General features: G+C 41.8%; 1 protein-coding gene across 1 annotated transcript; it reads left to right on the top strand.

The window, feature by feature from the left end:
* The first annotated feature begins 308 nt into the window (after positions 1–308).
* Positions 309–9,818, top strand: SFRP4 (secreted frizzled related protein 4). Its single transcript, XM_051610878.1, has 6 exons — positions 309–750; positions 874–954; positions 1,047–1,112; positions 3,738–3,936; positions 6,573–6,636; positions 8,608–9,818. Exons 1-6 carry the CDS (start codon positions 309–311, stop codon positions 8,794–8,796), a joined length of 1,041 nt encoding a protein of 346 aa, XP_051466838.1. The 3' UTR covers positions 8,797–9,818.
* Positions 9,819–15,085: the final 5,267 nt, after the last annotated feature.

The following is a 15,085-nucleotide window of genomic DNA, read 5'->3' on the forward strand; positions in this document are numbered from 1 at the left end:
ACCGTGCCTGCACAGCAAAACACACACACGCGCGCGCACACACACACACAAACGCACACACACGTCCCCCCACCGCCCCTCCACTCCTCCCCCCCCCGGCCGGAGGTGCTGCCAAGGGAGAGCGATCGGCCCCACGTCACTCGTGCCACCGGTATAAATGACGCCCCGCGATGTCCATGGCTGTCGGTGCGGAGGCTCCCGCGACTTGACTTGAAGCCGGGACTCGGAGTCAGTCCCGCTCCGCGCCCTTCGGCCGCCGACACCTGCGGGGCGGCGGCGGGAGGCGGCGGAGAAGGAGGAGGAGGAGGATGCTGCGCGCCTTGGTAGCTGTGTCCCTGTGGCTGCGGGTGAGCCCGCGGGCGCAGGGCGCTCCGTGCGAAGCGGTGCGCATCCCCATGTGCCGCCCCATGCCCTGGAACATCACCCGCATGCCCAACCACCTCCATCACAGCACCCAGGAAAACGCCGTCCTCGCCATCGAGCAGTACGAGGAGCTGGTGGCCACTGGCTGCAGCCCGGTCCTCCCCTTCTTCCTCTGCGCCATGTACGCGCCCATCTGCACCCTGGAATTCCTCTACGACCCCATCAAGCCGTGCCGCTCCGTCTGCCAGCGCGCCCGCGACGGCTGCGAGCCCATCATGCGCCGCTACAACCACAGCTGGCCCGAGAGCCTGGCCTGCGACGACCTCCCCGTCTACGACCGCGGCGTCTGCATCTCCCCCGAGGCCATCGTCACCGACCTGCCGGAGGGTGAGCGCCCCCCTCTATCCCCGCGGGGCGCCCCGGGCCGGGGGCGGCGGGACCCTCCCCCGCCCTTGCTCCCGGGAGCCTCTCCCCGACAGCTTTCCTTCCCCGCCGCGCCTCTGTTTGCAGATGTGAAGTGGACGGACTTCACGCAGGGCGTGATGGTGCCGGAGAGACCCCCGGAGCCCGACTGCAAGGGCCGCGGCCAGGGTGAGCCTCGGGCACCCCCCTTCGCCTCCCCCTCCCCGGAGCCAGGCCCCCTTTGACACCCCTCAACCGTTTCCCCTTCTCTTCCTTTGAAGAGCGATGCAGGTGCAAAAAGACAAAGCCTACGCTGACGACCTACCTGGCCAAGAACTACAGCTACAGTAAGTGCATCCATGGGGGAAAAAGCTTCACTTTACCCGGCCCGCCCCTCCTCTGCACCCCCCGCGAATTAGGCAGCTCTGTGTGGGTGCTGCACCCACACCAGGCCCCATCCGGCGCACGCAGCGTGAGGACACGGCTGCACCGCAGCCTTTCCAAGTGGGATTTTGCCAGAGGACGCCTAAAAGTCCTTTCCTGAATCCCACCCAGCTTGTGTAGTCAGTAGTAGCCATGGCGCAGGTGACAGTGTATTTCTGACAAAACCAGTGAAATGTCGGGAATGTGTGCCAGGATCAACAGGTCGCTCTGCAGGAAGTGCAACTGCAACTCAAGAAGGCATGGCCGTGTGCTGCTTAGCCAGCTCCTGTTTTCATCCAGCAGGTAGAATAAACAGAAGTTTACCACCTAAATAAAACCTACACACGTGAACCAAGCTGAAGCGAAGCAAGAAGTTATTACTTGCAAATGCATATATTCTTTTACTTAGTAGCCAGAATTTCGTCTGGTGTGGAATTGTCAGAGATTAATTGAATTCAGTAACAATTTGCACCAGCCAGCCAAGGAGTTTGCAGATGTGTTTATTTAAATGTTGCATGACATATTTGCAATGTAAGTAAGTATTCACCTCTATTCTCACTGGGATTTCTCCCACCCCTCTGGTTTTCTGATGCTGGGGGTCAGGAATGAGTCTAATTAAGGTTAGGTATGTTCCATCAAATATCTGTGTATCATTAGAAAACCCCTATTAATTTAACATACAGTATCATGGTCTTTTGTACTTTATGGGCTTTTCCTCAGGTAAAAGTTGTTTCTTCAAGGGATGTGTTCAGTTCTTATGCAATAGGGTTATTATATCCAGACAGTTATTTGCTGCTTTGTTAGTACTGGGGGGGGGGTGTGTGTGTGTAAAAATCCAACCCTCATTTTGGTGGGAATAATCAAACTGAACATCTAACTTAGATAATTGTGCACCTTTTTGTGTGTGTGTGTGTGTGTGTCTTTGTTTTGTCATGGCATTTTGATGCATTTATGTCATATATTCTTTTTGTATAGTTCCTTAATCCATCTCAGTACAGCACAGTGATATGTTCAGGTGGGACAATGAGCTTCCACAGTTGTCTGAAATACATGAAAACACAGTAATATAAAAGGACTATTCCAAAATTAAGTACAGATGTTAGCAATGCAAATTCTGATTTCAGGAACCACAATGTTGCTTTACTAAAAACTGTATTTTGGGGTCCAAAATTTAATTCTGTTGAATTTGTGAAATCAAGATTTTGATTTTGAGTGGTAGGTTTCTGTTCTGTCCCCTCTGAAATAAATAGACATGTTCAGACGGCAAATGCATTGAGAGACAAGACAGGACAACTTGCAAATATAATCAAAGTTTTCTTGAATTCCTTTAAAATAATATTTACAGCCAAACTGTATTTCCAACTAGTCAAAAGTTGCTTTCCATCAGACTTTAAAATGGATTGTGAGTCTCTGATACTGAAATCCCTCATGTATTTTTCTGGTTGTTGCCATGTCTTGATAAAGTTAGCACATAAACCCCAGACTGCACTAAAATTGCTGCTCTCCTGTTTTCTGTAGATGAAACTTACTCCAAACATTTGTAGACCCAGGCTTTTGACCTGGTGGCTGCTAAGGGCAGCGTTGCTGCAGGCTGGTCACCCTGTGGCACATGCACACACTGCTCAGGCAGCGTTCACTGGATGATTTTGTTACAGTAGGATAGCTGGACCCTTCGTATTTTGATATTTTCTAGAGACAAAGTTCTTTGTGTAGAACCTCTGCTTTCTTTCTCTCATTTGGGACTTCTCCCAAGAGAGAGTGGGTGAAATGCTGCGGTGGTAGGTACTGCCAGGGTTTGCAGGTGCAAAGTTAGCCAGGGATCATCCTCAGAGCAATATACAAAGTTTCACTTTCTTGCATCCATGCTGATAGGTAGTTTTCCTAGTAAAAGGTAAAAATAAGAATTTTTGTTTATTCGTAGTCAGAAGAACCCATTTCAGAGTCTGTTTTAGATGAGGATCTTACTATTGATGGATAATCCAAGGGCAAAAGATGAAAAAAAGCATAAACCAAGTAAATCACAGCAATCCTAAGCCTCTTAGTTTTTTACTACTTGTTTTAAATCTTCCATTCTTTCTTATATTTAAGAAAACACCTTCATTCCTGGATATAACCTGCAGGGAAATGATTTTATTATTGAAAAGGCTGGATTCATGCTAACTGTCTGTGAGGTAAATTATTCTTTATTGAATTGGAAATAGCTGGAGGTGGCTATAGAATGGGTCCCATGTACACAAGGCATTGGTGAAGTCTGAGTCAAAGGAGCTGTTTGTGTGTGTGCAATTCCAGGCGAGATCTCTTGGCCTGATCTGGCAAAAATTTAAGCACATGTTTAATTTCACAGTTGTCAACAGTCCTACTGAAAACCAAGTTGGGATCAGGCCTCTGTTATTCTAAGCCACTGTATGTGCCCACACATGAAGAAATAGTTTTGGTTTCACAGCCTTATAAAAACAGCTTTCAATTTAATACGTTTTATTTAGTTTTGAGATGTGTTTACATTTCTAAGAGCTTTTGTTGTTCTCACACCTCTGTTTTTCTAATTGCAGTCATTCATGCTAAAGTGAAAAGCGTAGAGAGAGGGAACTGCAACGAGGTAACAACTGTGGTTGAAGTCAAAGACATACTCAAGTCTTCGACGCCAATTCCTCTGTCTCAAGTGCCTCTTCTTACAAATTCCTCCTGCCAGTGTCCACCTCTTCAGCCGAAGCAGGATGTTCTCATCATGTGCTATGAATGGCGCTCAAGGTGGGCCCTGGCAATGTGGTGCAGGAAAATGTTACAGCTAGCTGTGATAGACAGAAAGGAGGACCAGCAAAGCTCTCCTCCTCCTCCTCATCATGAGGAAGTTTTGCTGATAATTTTGCTTAGGATAACTCACATGTACACCTACATGTTTCAATTACCTTCACAATTAACTTTTTCCGCTCAATCTGCCTCAGCTCTGCCCCCCAACGGGGTGTTTACAAAACTTGGCTCACACATGGAACAGAAACTCTTGTGGCAGTAGGTGCTGAGAGCGTATTGCTTAATGCATTGCGCAGCATTTAAGGCATCTCCAGCTGTTCAGAAGTAGGTTTTTTTAGGACTGTTTTCCATAGGTGTGAGCTGCTTTGTATTCTGTGAGCCTGGTTGTGGCTGTAGATGGTGGTCCATATTGGCTGGACCATGTAGAAGGCATAGTTCTTCCTCACTGACCCCAGGGGAAGGGACAGGAGATGGTAACACATCAGTCCATAGAGCTGCTGGGGACAGGGCAAGGCCTTTTCCACTGGCCTATCCATGCTTTGGACCAGTGCCATCAATGAGATGTTTGTGATCCCGCAGCTGTACTGGGACCAGTCAAAGCTTCAGCCACTGGAGCTCAGGCTTCCGAATGGGAGATGAAAAGCAATACACTCAGAGCAGCTTGCCAGTCCTGCTGTATAATTAAAAGACAAAACAAAACTGATTTTACCAGAGCTTTCATCTGGCAGTCAGCCTAGCCTCAGCCATGGAAAGAAATCCAGCATGCTGGTCTAGAGGGGAGGGAGTGATGAATCACAGCTCCCTGTTCCCTCTGGGTTCTTGAGGCAGAAGAGGACATCCCCTCCCCACTAGTGCCCCAAGTGTACCAGTAGCAGCAGATGTCAACAGAAGGGGTTGTGGCCTGGTATGTGTGGCTCTGAGCTGTGGGTCAGAGGCAGGGCTGTTAGTAAAATGCACAGGCTAGTTTTACATACAGTGATATAGCTGTTAATTGAACATGAGCACTTATAAGGACCATAGAAGACCTACATGCTGAACTTGGTGGGCCATATCTGTGTTTTCAGTGAGTTTTGTGTTTATGTTTTAAAAACATTTATAGGCATTTCTAAAAGTTGCCATCTGATACCTTATTACCTTAACTTTTTTTTTTTTTTTGGTCAGCAAACAAGCACATTATCTTATTATTACACATCACCTTGCCACTCCAGATCTGGAATTGTTTCATGAAGATTAATTTAGTGCCCTCTACTTGTGTTAGTCACCTTAAGGATATGTACTCTGAGTCACACAGGAGAACTATGACAAGGAGCTCCAAAGTGCAGAGCTTTGTTGGAGATAACCCTCTGGAGGCTTTCAGGGTGTGGAGATTTCAAAAGTGAAGGACTGCAATCTGTTTCTCCATTACTGTGGAAAAACACACTATTCACTACATGTTTTGTGATGGTTTTTAAAGGACACTGAGGTTTTTAATTTTGTATAGCATACTAAAATTGATTTGAAAAAGAAACATAAACTATTATATGTGTTTTTCCTGTTGAACTTAGTGGCATGCAAACAGAAGGTTTTGAGTTACAGCAGCTTTTTAAAACGTCAGAGGCAAAATGTGTGGAAACCGTAGCTCCACTGAAGTCAATGGCAAAACACCCATTGCCCATCAGCAGGGTTAGAGTCTTGCTCAATAGTTTGAGCTGAACAGAAGCTGAATCATCTGTATACTGTGTAGTGGTTTCATTCATCATGGTGTGGGTTTAGCTTCAATTCTGTATGTTAATTCCCAAACCTCTCTTCAGAAAGAAGAGAGGATGTGTATCATGTTTATCTTGATTCTCCAGGGCTTGCACTCACTGTAGTCTTTTTATGTTTGGGCCAAGTGGATTCATAGTGGCTAATGGCTAAGAGTGGCGGTGTTTTGTACTCTCCTTGAGCTGGTATGAGCAGCAATGTTGTTCAAGAAAACTGGAGAATTAAGTCCTGCTATACTGTGTAAACCTCACCCACCAGCAACCTGCTGTCATGAGATAATATGTTCCCATTCATCAGCTGAGCTGTATTAACTGGTGCATGTGAAACATTGTGTTAGCTGTTTGGGTTTTTTTTGTTTGGTTGGTTTGTTTTGTTTTTTATTCAGAAGTAAAATACATTAGTTGAAACTACTCTATTGCAAACACACACAGACATATAGTGGGCATAAGTAAAACTACGTGTACCTATACATTTAGACGGTTCCATGGGATGCTACCCAACCCATCACTTTTTGTTAACAGTGATAAGATAGAACCGTTTTCCTCCACAGAGTAGCTGCAGGTGAGGACAAAGGGCTCTACATGTTTTCTCAGTACTAGCCATGAGTTGCAGTTTTGTCTGTAAAATCTGATTTCTTTTGAAAACTATTTTCTGTTTTTACAGAGTTTAGAATAGAATTTCTGAAGGAGCAGTATAAGCATTTAGAAATCCATTAGAAAGCATTCAGAGACAGAGAAAAATATCGTGTGCCTATTGTCCCATACACAGAAACTGTCAGTACCAGTACCTGCTGATGCACTTCAACCTCAGCCTGTGTTAAAATCACCTGGAATGACATCTCAGGAGCCAAACCCAGAAATACCAATAACTTGTATTTATTTCTTAATTTTCAGGTTGATGCTTCTTGATGGATGTCTCGTTGAAAAATGGAAGGATCAGCTAAACAAAAGAGTTAAGGTAAATGCAACCATATAAAAGAATGCTGATATTCCTGTTAAAAAAATAATCACCTTTGTTCCACTTCAGCGCGATATCAGTCCTGGCTTGTAAACTTCTGTATATAAAGGAAAGAAAGGCTGGACCGAGATGATGTCTGACACTTCTTCACACTTTTAGAGGTGGAAGAAAATTATTTATGCAATTCAGGAAAGGTTTCAGAATATTAAGGAAATGTATGTACATTTATTTTAGTTATAGGCTGATAGGCCATTGATAGAGAGGAGGAAAAAAGATGATACATGTTTCCACCAGTAGAAGTTTTAGATCACAGACCAGCTTCTTGCAGGAAGTTATTTTTTATGTTTTCATCATTCCCTTTTCTCCTCACTTACTCATGTAAAACTTAGTTTCAAAAAAACAACATGCTTTAAATCTTTAAAAAATAAATATACTGGAATTGATGATGGTAACATGTGGGCTTTAGGAGAAGGTCGACATATGACTGGGACTCCTGAAGTCCCTTAGCTGCCAACTTAATAGCCTGTTGCTGGCACACAACATATTTTAGTGGCCTTCTCACACTGTTTTGTCATTTCTAATTGCTTCTTGAAAACTGTTGAAAGGATGTTCATTTCAAGACTGCCAAATAGACATGACTGCCAAACAAAATATTTCTCAAAGCATGTGTCATTCCCTCTGATATTAGTAGTTCCATAAATTAAATCCTCATTTAAACATTTTTGAGTGTGACACACCTAATTGCCTGCTGATATTTTTTGTTTCATAAAGATGCATATAATGACCCTGACTATGCAAATACGGCCAGTATGGAGCTAGGTTTTACTATGGCTTCATTTTATTGGCCATCATTCATCTCTGAAGACTTGCATCCAATTTTTATCTTGAGTTACCACATAAAATGAATATTTTGAGCTGTCTGTGGACCACAGAAGACATCTGTTAACGTAACCACAGCAAAGCTGGTGTTTTCTCTTGCCAGGACTAGAATTTGAATAGCAACAGGGTCAGGGCAGAGATCCTAAAGAGCAAAGCTGGAGAGCACTTATCTTGCTCTGATCAGTGGGCAAAGTCCTTGCCCTTAGGAGTTTCGGAAAAGAAAGTTCACTAATTCAGGGGAAAGGTGAGGCCCCATTTAGGTTCTGTTATCGACCTTGCTTTCCTTAAAATTAGTACTTTTGTTCCTAGAGGTGAAAGTCTGCAGTCTCTGCTGTAGTGTTGTGGATTTCTCCATGCTTTGGACCACCTCACCACTTCACCTCACTGTAAAAACCTTTTTTCTAGCCACTGCACTTTTGTGTTTAGAAATCTGACAGCTGTTCACTTTGGTGGGCTCGTTGGCCTCATTACATTTCAAAATTTATCAGGTATGCTGATGAGTAAAGCTGCAGGTGCATTATTCACAACCATCATTTTGCATCTCCAGACATTCTGTGATGTCAGTGATCACCTGTGTTGTCTGTCCCTAACATAAGCTCTTTTATGCCCAGTCTTCTCCAGGCCAGGGAAAAGCAGACCCAGAAAGTAAATACCGCTTTCCATTGTAGCTGTTTTTTAAAATATACATCTTGTAAAAGGATTGCCTGAAGACTTTTCTGAGGTAAAATCAAGTAGCATGTTCAGTGAGAGAGCAAAGAATGGGTTTGCAAAGAAGTCCCAGTGTGCAGACCCTGTCTTGATGGCATGGTGACAGGCTCCCTGGATTTCTGAAAAGACATGAGATACACACTCACATGCAGCATGCGCATGAGATGTGTGGTTGTTATTTTCATCAACTGGTATTTTGGGAATTCACCCATGCAAGAACATGTGTCAGGTTCCCGCTGCAGGCAGCCATAACATGTTGAGATCAGTGGCCCTGCAGGGGGGAGCACCAAGTGTCAACGGTTCAGGATAGCTTTGATTAAGGCATAATTATTTATGGCAATGCCTTTCTGTAACTCAGCCTCTTTGTTTTCTGTGTTTCCACAGAGGTGGGAGCAGAGACTGCAAGAACAGAAGCTGCGAACGGCCCGCAGTAAGAACCAGAATGCAGGACGCAGTAGTCGGAGTGGAGCCCCAAAATCACCAGCTAAGAACACCAACCCACTGGTCAGTGGCCCCAAAAAGGCCACCAAAATAAGAAACGGCCAGAAAGAAGTCAACCCTAAAAAAGTATGAGTATGACATCTTAAAAAAAAACCAACAAACAAGACTTTTCCTGCACGATGAAGGTCACAATCTGGCTTGGTCGGCATGTTTTATAAATCCAGAACTCATCGACTTAAAAACTCACGGTGGTTTCTACACAGACATTTTTACTGCACTTTACTTTTAGAAGGTTTCCTTTTCTTTTCAAGCCACCGCAAGCCGTAGAGCGTAGGTTTGCACTAATATGTGGTAGGCATATTGAAGCTGACTGAACTTTATCTTAATGCTCTGATTTGCATTGCTAGATAGATCTGTCCTTGGCTCCTTATGCCGGTGGCCCGCCCTGCTTCCCTGCCAGAGGTTGGAGAGCTACGTGGAGCATCCCTTCTCTCCTCAGAAAGCACAACTCATGGAGTAGCTGGAGAGTTAGTTAGTCTGGGAATTATTCTGTTGAGCTGAGAACCATGGCAGCTGAGGAGCAGCAGAGGGTTGGTAACGTCTGGCAGACATCTGGGGCAGCAATTGCTGCAGCTGCTGCAGCTGAATCTATCTCCTGTTTGGAATCACAGCCCTTGTTCAGAGTATTTGGAAGCATAGTTTACCAATGAGCATCTGGGTATGCATTGTGTGATTATTTTATGTGTGTGCCAGAAATATTCTTACCGTGTTAGTAACTGATCTTGTGAATTTGTGTAGTAAAAAATGCATTGAAAGCTGACTTTTAATTTTTTATTGTACTTCAGGCTGGCTTCTGTTGTTATAAGTTCAAATATATTTAAGCATCTAATTGAAAAATCAGTATTTTTTAACAGGACAGATTAAAGTGGAGCAGATCTGTAGAATTCTTAAGGGAGTAACACTTATCTTTGCTGTAATATAGCCTTGTTATGGAAACTGGAATAGAAGCATGATTCTAAACATATCTGACAGCTGCTGTACAGTATTAAAGAAAAGACAGGGCTTCATGTGGCTCAGTGTTCATTTGCATAATTTTTTATCATTTCACACCGTATTTCTAAATCTCTTTCTGATACCAAATAATAAATAAATAAACAGACAAACAAATAAATAAATGTGGCTTGTCTCTGTTCCTGAACTTCTCAAACCAACTGCATATCTGCAATTTTTCTGGTCAGAAGGTAACATTTACCCTGCAAAGGGTCACAGATGAAGCAAACGCTTTTATTTATGTGCTCCATTTTATGACAATGTTTGCCATGTGAGGTATTAAAATAGCAAAGGTGTTACAAATCTAGTTGGCATAATTCCAGGATGTCATTTATTCTATTCCTGCCTGAGCCCTTCCTGGATAAGGCAGCACAGCTAGCACAGTCTGATTTCTGTTAACACATAAGAGGATCACCTGCATTAAGGTTGTTAGAGCTCATAACAGACATCCCAAAGACTTGCAAGAATTCCTGCAGCAAAACTAATTACTAGACTTGGGAATTCTGGTATCTATAAATCTATGTCAGGAAAAAAAGAAGAGTTCTGTGTTGGTTGTCACAGAATTACAATTGGTCGTAACAGTATATTGATCTATGTTATCAGAATTCCAATGAAATTCGCAGGCATGAAGTTTAAGGCAGAATATGCTGGAGTGATTTTGATAGCAGCAGTAATACACTTGGTAATATACTAACACAAGCTGAAGGCCTAGATGCCAAGGTAGAATGCTTAAAACAAAGGAACAGGTGTTACAGGAATATGGAATAGCAGGATATAAGGTAGGGAGGAAAAAGCAACCCTACATGATCATTTTGTTGAGCTTTGAGCAGTTGGTTAAAATATGCAAAAGTCAGCATTTGAATGTCACCCTTCCTGCTAATTCTGAACAGATGCAGAATTTATCTCCGTGGAACATCTGCAGAATTAAATCCAAAATTTGACCCAGGTGCCAGGAATGCTGAGCATACCTTACATCTATTGATTTTAGTGGGAAATACATGTGTTTGACATGTCTCAAAAAAACATACCACAAACTTACAGCCTATAGATGAAATATTAATCCTGTACAGTGAAATGGAAAAACTGAAGTAAAAATCAAAGGAGGCAGAACTTCACAGCAGATAACTTGAGCTAGGTGAGTTTGAAAATGCTGACTTACATAAACAGGATATAAAAGGTCAGCATGATTGAAAAATTTCTAAAAGAGTTTTATCAACTATGTAGCAGGAATTGTTAAGCTTTGGTTACCTATTGATCCCAAATTAAAGTAGCCCAATAAATATGTATATGGTTAGCTATGAAACGTGATCAATAGACCTATCAATGCGATGTTGAACTAACAAGTATCATAGTTGTAATATTGCACTTCAGCAAAGTTTTTTTTGTGAACATAGTCAAGTGTGGTGTTTGTTGAATGCAACTTTTGGAACAGTTAGCTAGACTTCACAGGAACACTGTGTATTCTTTTACAACTGCTGAAACTTTTTTCCTTTTTTGGTGCCGGAGCAAAAAATGTAAAAATTATTTTCTCCAGAGAATTGTCACCATTCCTTTTCTAAGTTACTGTCATTAGACTGACCATTCCAGTGTGTTAGAATAAACTTCCATGCATAGAGCTCAGTGTTTCCAAACTCCTCGACACTTTTACATGTGCTTTATGCTGACTAACTTTCATTCTGATATGGCAAAAATATGAAAGAAGGAAAGGCAATACAACAAAAAGCAGGGGATGTCATAAAACACAGAACAAATGTGCAGTCAGGGGGGAAGGATTAGTAAGGTAGTGTGTTCCCAAATCCATTTTTTTCTACTTTTAAAGAAGCCATGGGTCAACACAATTCAACACGAGTGTAAGTCACTCAGTTTTGAAAATTTCTTACAATTATTAGGTCACTGAGACATCAAGAGCTGGCTGAATCCAGACCCAGAACAGACTGCTGCCTTTCCCTTGTGAAGGCGTGAAACAGATGTCGGAGCAGTGAGGGCTGTTTGAGCAGGCACATGCATCCTCCTGTGTCCCCACATGGCCCGCTTACCCCTTCTGCTCCCTGCCATGTGGCAGGAGTTGGACTCGCCCCTCCTCACACACATCCACGGCCAGGTGTAGTCACTGCCGTGCTAGTGCACCCAGCACCAGAGTCATGAAACCTCAGTGTAGCAGTGTGAGCAAATAGTTTGCTGATGGACAAAAGTAATTACCTATTTACAGCTGAAAAGAATGAACAGGCCAAAACTTGAAGTGTCAAATGTTTTCTCTAAGTGTTCCAGATGCCTTCCTCCTTGAGGGGCTTGGCACTTCTTTAATATAAATTAAAAACTGCCTGGAACACCAAACAGAGGTTTCTAGTGAGTTTCTTACTACCTCCCACACATGTGCCCGGTTTACTTTACTGAGAAGTGCCATTGAATATTTTCACTGAATGTTCTAACCTCAGTTCCAACAGAATGAAACCTGAAAAAATATTTACTCTAATTGTGAATAATTGGCACAGCTTTAGAAGGTCACTGTAAATGCAAATCAGAACTCTTTTATGAACCACATTTTATAAAACCTCATAAACGCCTCTCCAGCAAGACCTGAATGACCCGGTCACTTTAATTCAACTCGGTGTTTCAGCTTTGTTGCTTTTGTCCAGTCATTGCATGGAACTGTGAAATATTTCCTGTACAAATAAAAAGAAGATTTTCCAGTCCAAAATACTCAAACAGCTCTTAAATTATTTTACCCAGCATTGTAACCTGGATTCCAAATGAATGAATCCTAAAAAAATATTTACTCCGTTTATGCACAACTGACACACACTTTTTGGTTGCTCTCAGTATTTGAATGCAAATGTACATTTGAAAATGTTTCCTCAACCACATTCTTCTGGTAAACCACATCAGCCCAAATTAATTTTGTAAATAAATATAAACCCACCAATATGGGTCAACAAAGATTCAAAACTTTGTTTCCATTTATGGTAAAAAAAAATAAACTTGCAAGGACCTACAAAAAAGTATTTAATTTCTATAGAAGTACATGACTTCTAATTAGACCTAGTCAGAGTATTTCTTGTACCATCTCTGAAATTGAACACCAGCCTCATTGGAAGTTGAAACAGGACTTCAAACTTGTTTCTTAGAGATGCAGTAAATTCAAGGAGTTCCAAGTAATCTACTAGTATCAGACTGGCTCCTGTTGTTCCTACCAAAAGGCTTGTGGGTAAACCGATATGGCAATAATCAGAAAGGAAAGCACCTGGAAGGGAGGACATACTCCTTTTCTCTACATAAGAATACTGAGATCAACACCCAAAAGTACCTTAAATATGTCAGATGATCTGTAGTACAGATAAAAGGTTAATGGATGCATCAAAGTGATCAAGCAATACCCCAAGCAGACCAACACCCTACGTGTTATGATTCCTTCGGGTTTCAGCATGATGAAATCTTCAGTTTGTAGATAGTCAGAGCATGTCGGTATCTATCTTCTGAGCAAGGTAATCAGAAAGGTTATCATTTGCTCACAAAATGCTGTGGATAAATTGAATAAATACTTGCAAGGTCTGACTAGCCAGTGTAGCTCATTCAGCAGTCAGAGCAAGGGAACAACAGAGCAGCAGTACACAACCGCAAGTTGACTGACTCCATCTTCTTGGCAGGGAAAAAAGCTTTTCCCCCCACTTATTTTATTATGCAGTAATTCAGTACAAGTACTCACTATAATCAGACATATTAATTCTTTCTAAATAGCATTTTGAGTTATAGGACCACTTGTTTATCATTTTCAACTGAAACAGATCTTTAATATAGTCTTAGTGTCAGATTATGATTTCATTAAAGTTCCTAAACAAGGAAATATGTGGTCTATTGTACAAATAAACATGCCCTGTGATTCCATTTCTCTTCTGCTGGGACAAAAATCAGAAGAATAATTATGTTATCCTTTGTTAGTGTTGGAAGAATTTTCATCACATCTCTGCACCACCTAATTCTATGCTAAGCCACAAGATAGTCTCTGAATAAACAGTCACAAAGGTCACATTCTCTTTTGGTCTGGCATCTAGATATAAAATAAAAGGACAGAGTCAGACTTTGTATAAGATTTGTAGGTATAGGAGTTGTGTGAATTTATCGGCAAGAAGATTTTAACCTGTAAGACTCAACGAAATATGTGTTGGAACACATTTCTCCTGACTCTAGAAATGTGAATGCTTACAAATACCATCACAAGTGTTCATATTCTTAAAATGTCTATGTCACAGTAATAAAAAATTCTGCAGAAGAGTGGTTGGCAGTCTAAATGATGTGTACAATACCTAAGTGTTGAGTTAAACATTTAAAGAGTCAAAGTAATCTTTTAAATTACCATGCTTTTGACTGCATGATATTTTTATAATTCTACAGAAGTCTATATCTCAAAGATACAAAACCTTTGTGAACCTGGATCTCTTAGTCAGCTGAGTGAAACAGTTATTTTTATTGTTTTGAAATGAATCTCCTAAATTCCTCCTTTCCAAAGCTGCTAAAAGACATACTTAAGCAATGTGAAGAAAAACCTTCATAGATCTTTGCCTAGTATTTCAGTGTAATCTGCTGGATCATTTTAAGCAAGCACAAAACAGGGATCAGAACTGACACATATGAGCACGTGAACCCAAATAAATTGAATCCTTCAACATCTAATAGTTAAACCAAACTGAAAAAATAAGCTATTGCATGAGAGTGATGTAACGGAGGATGACAACTGACGGTTAAACAAGCAATAACTCAGTATATAATATCACATTTAAACAGGCAGAGCTAGTGTGCCCCTGCAGCTAATTTAAATTTGAAATAAATTTTATATAAGTGACCAGTGCAATAAATGATCTGTAGTATTCAAAACCCATGAATGATACCTGACAAACCATTTGATTATGAACTTCCATCAGAATTTTAATGAACTTTCAAAAAGACACAATCAGAAAATCACAGAATCCTAGGGGTTAGAAGGGACCTCAAAAGATCATCAAGTCCAACCCCCCTGCCAGGCAGGATCACCTAGAGCACATCACACAGGAATGCGTCCAGGTGTGTTTTGAATATCTCCAGTGAAGGAGACTCCACAACCTCTCTGGGCAGCCTGTTCCAGTGTCACCCTCACAGTAAAGAAGTTTTTTCTGATGCTTACATGGAACCTCCTGTGTTCCAGTTTGTACCCATTGCCTCTAGTCCTATCACTAGACATCACTGAAAAAAGCCTTAAATACATTTTGCTGTTTTCAGCATTTCTGCTCCTGTAAAAATAAAATCTCACCAAAACTTTCAACATTGTGTTTGCTCCATTGGTAGAGAAGCCATTAAGTCTAGCAAAGATCTCGGGAAATGAGCTGAACTGATGTATCTG

Source organism: Apus apus, chromosome 2 (assembly GCF_020740795.1).
Source record: "Apus apus isolate bApuApu2 chromosome 2, bApuApu2.pri.cur, whole genome shotgun sequence".
Lineage (NCBI taxonomy): Eukaryota > Metazoa > Chordata > Aves > Apodiformes > Apodidae > Apus > Apus apus.

Excerpts from the sequence above, each read along its gene's own strand:
- SFRP4 (XM_051610878.1), top strand. The coding sequence starts at position 309 with ATGCTGCGCGCCTTGGTAGCTGTGTCCCTGTGGCTGCGGGTGAGCCCG. Across the intron at positions 1,113-3,737 it reads GGCCAAGAACTACAGCTACA|TCATTCATGCTAAAGTGAAA; the intron begins GTAAGTGCATCC and ends TTCTAATTGCAG. Across the intron at positions 6,637-8,607 it reads AGCTAAACAAAAGAGTTAAG|AGGTGGGAGCAGAGACTGCA; the intron begins GTAAATGCAACC and ends GTGTTTCCACAG.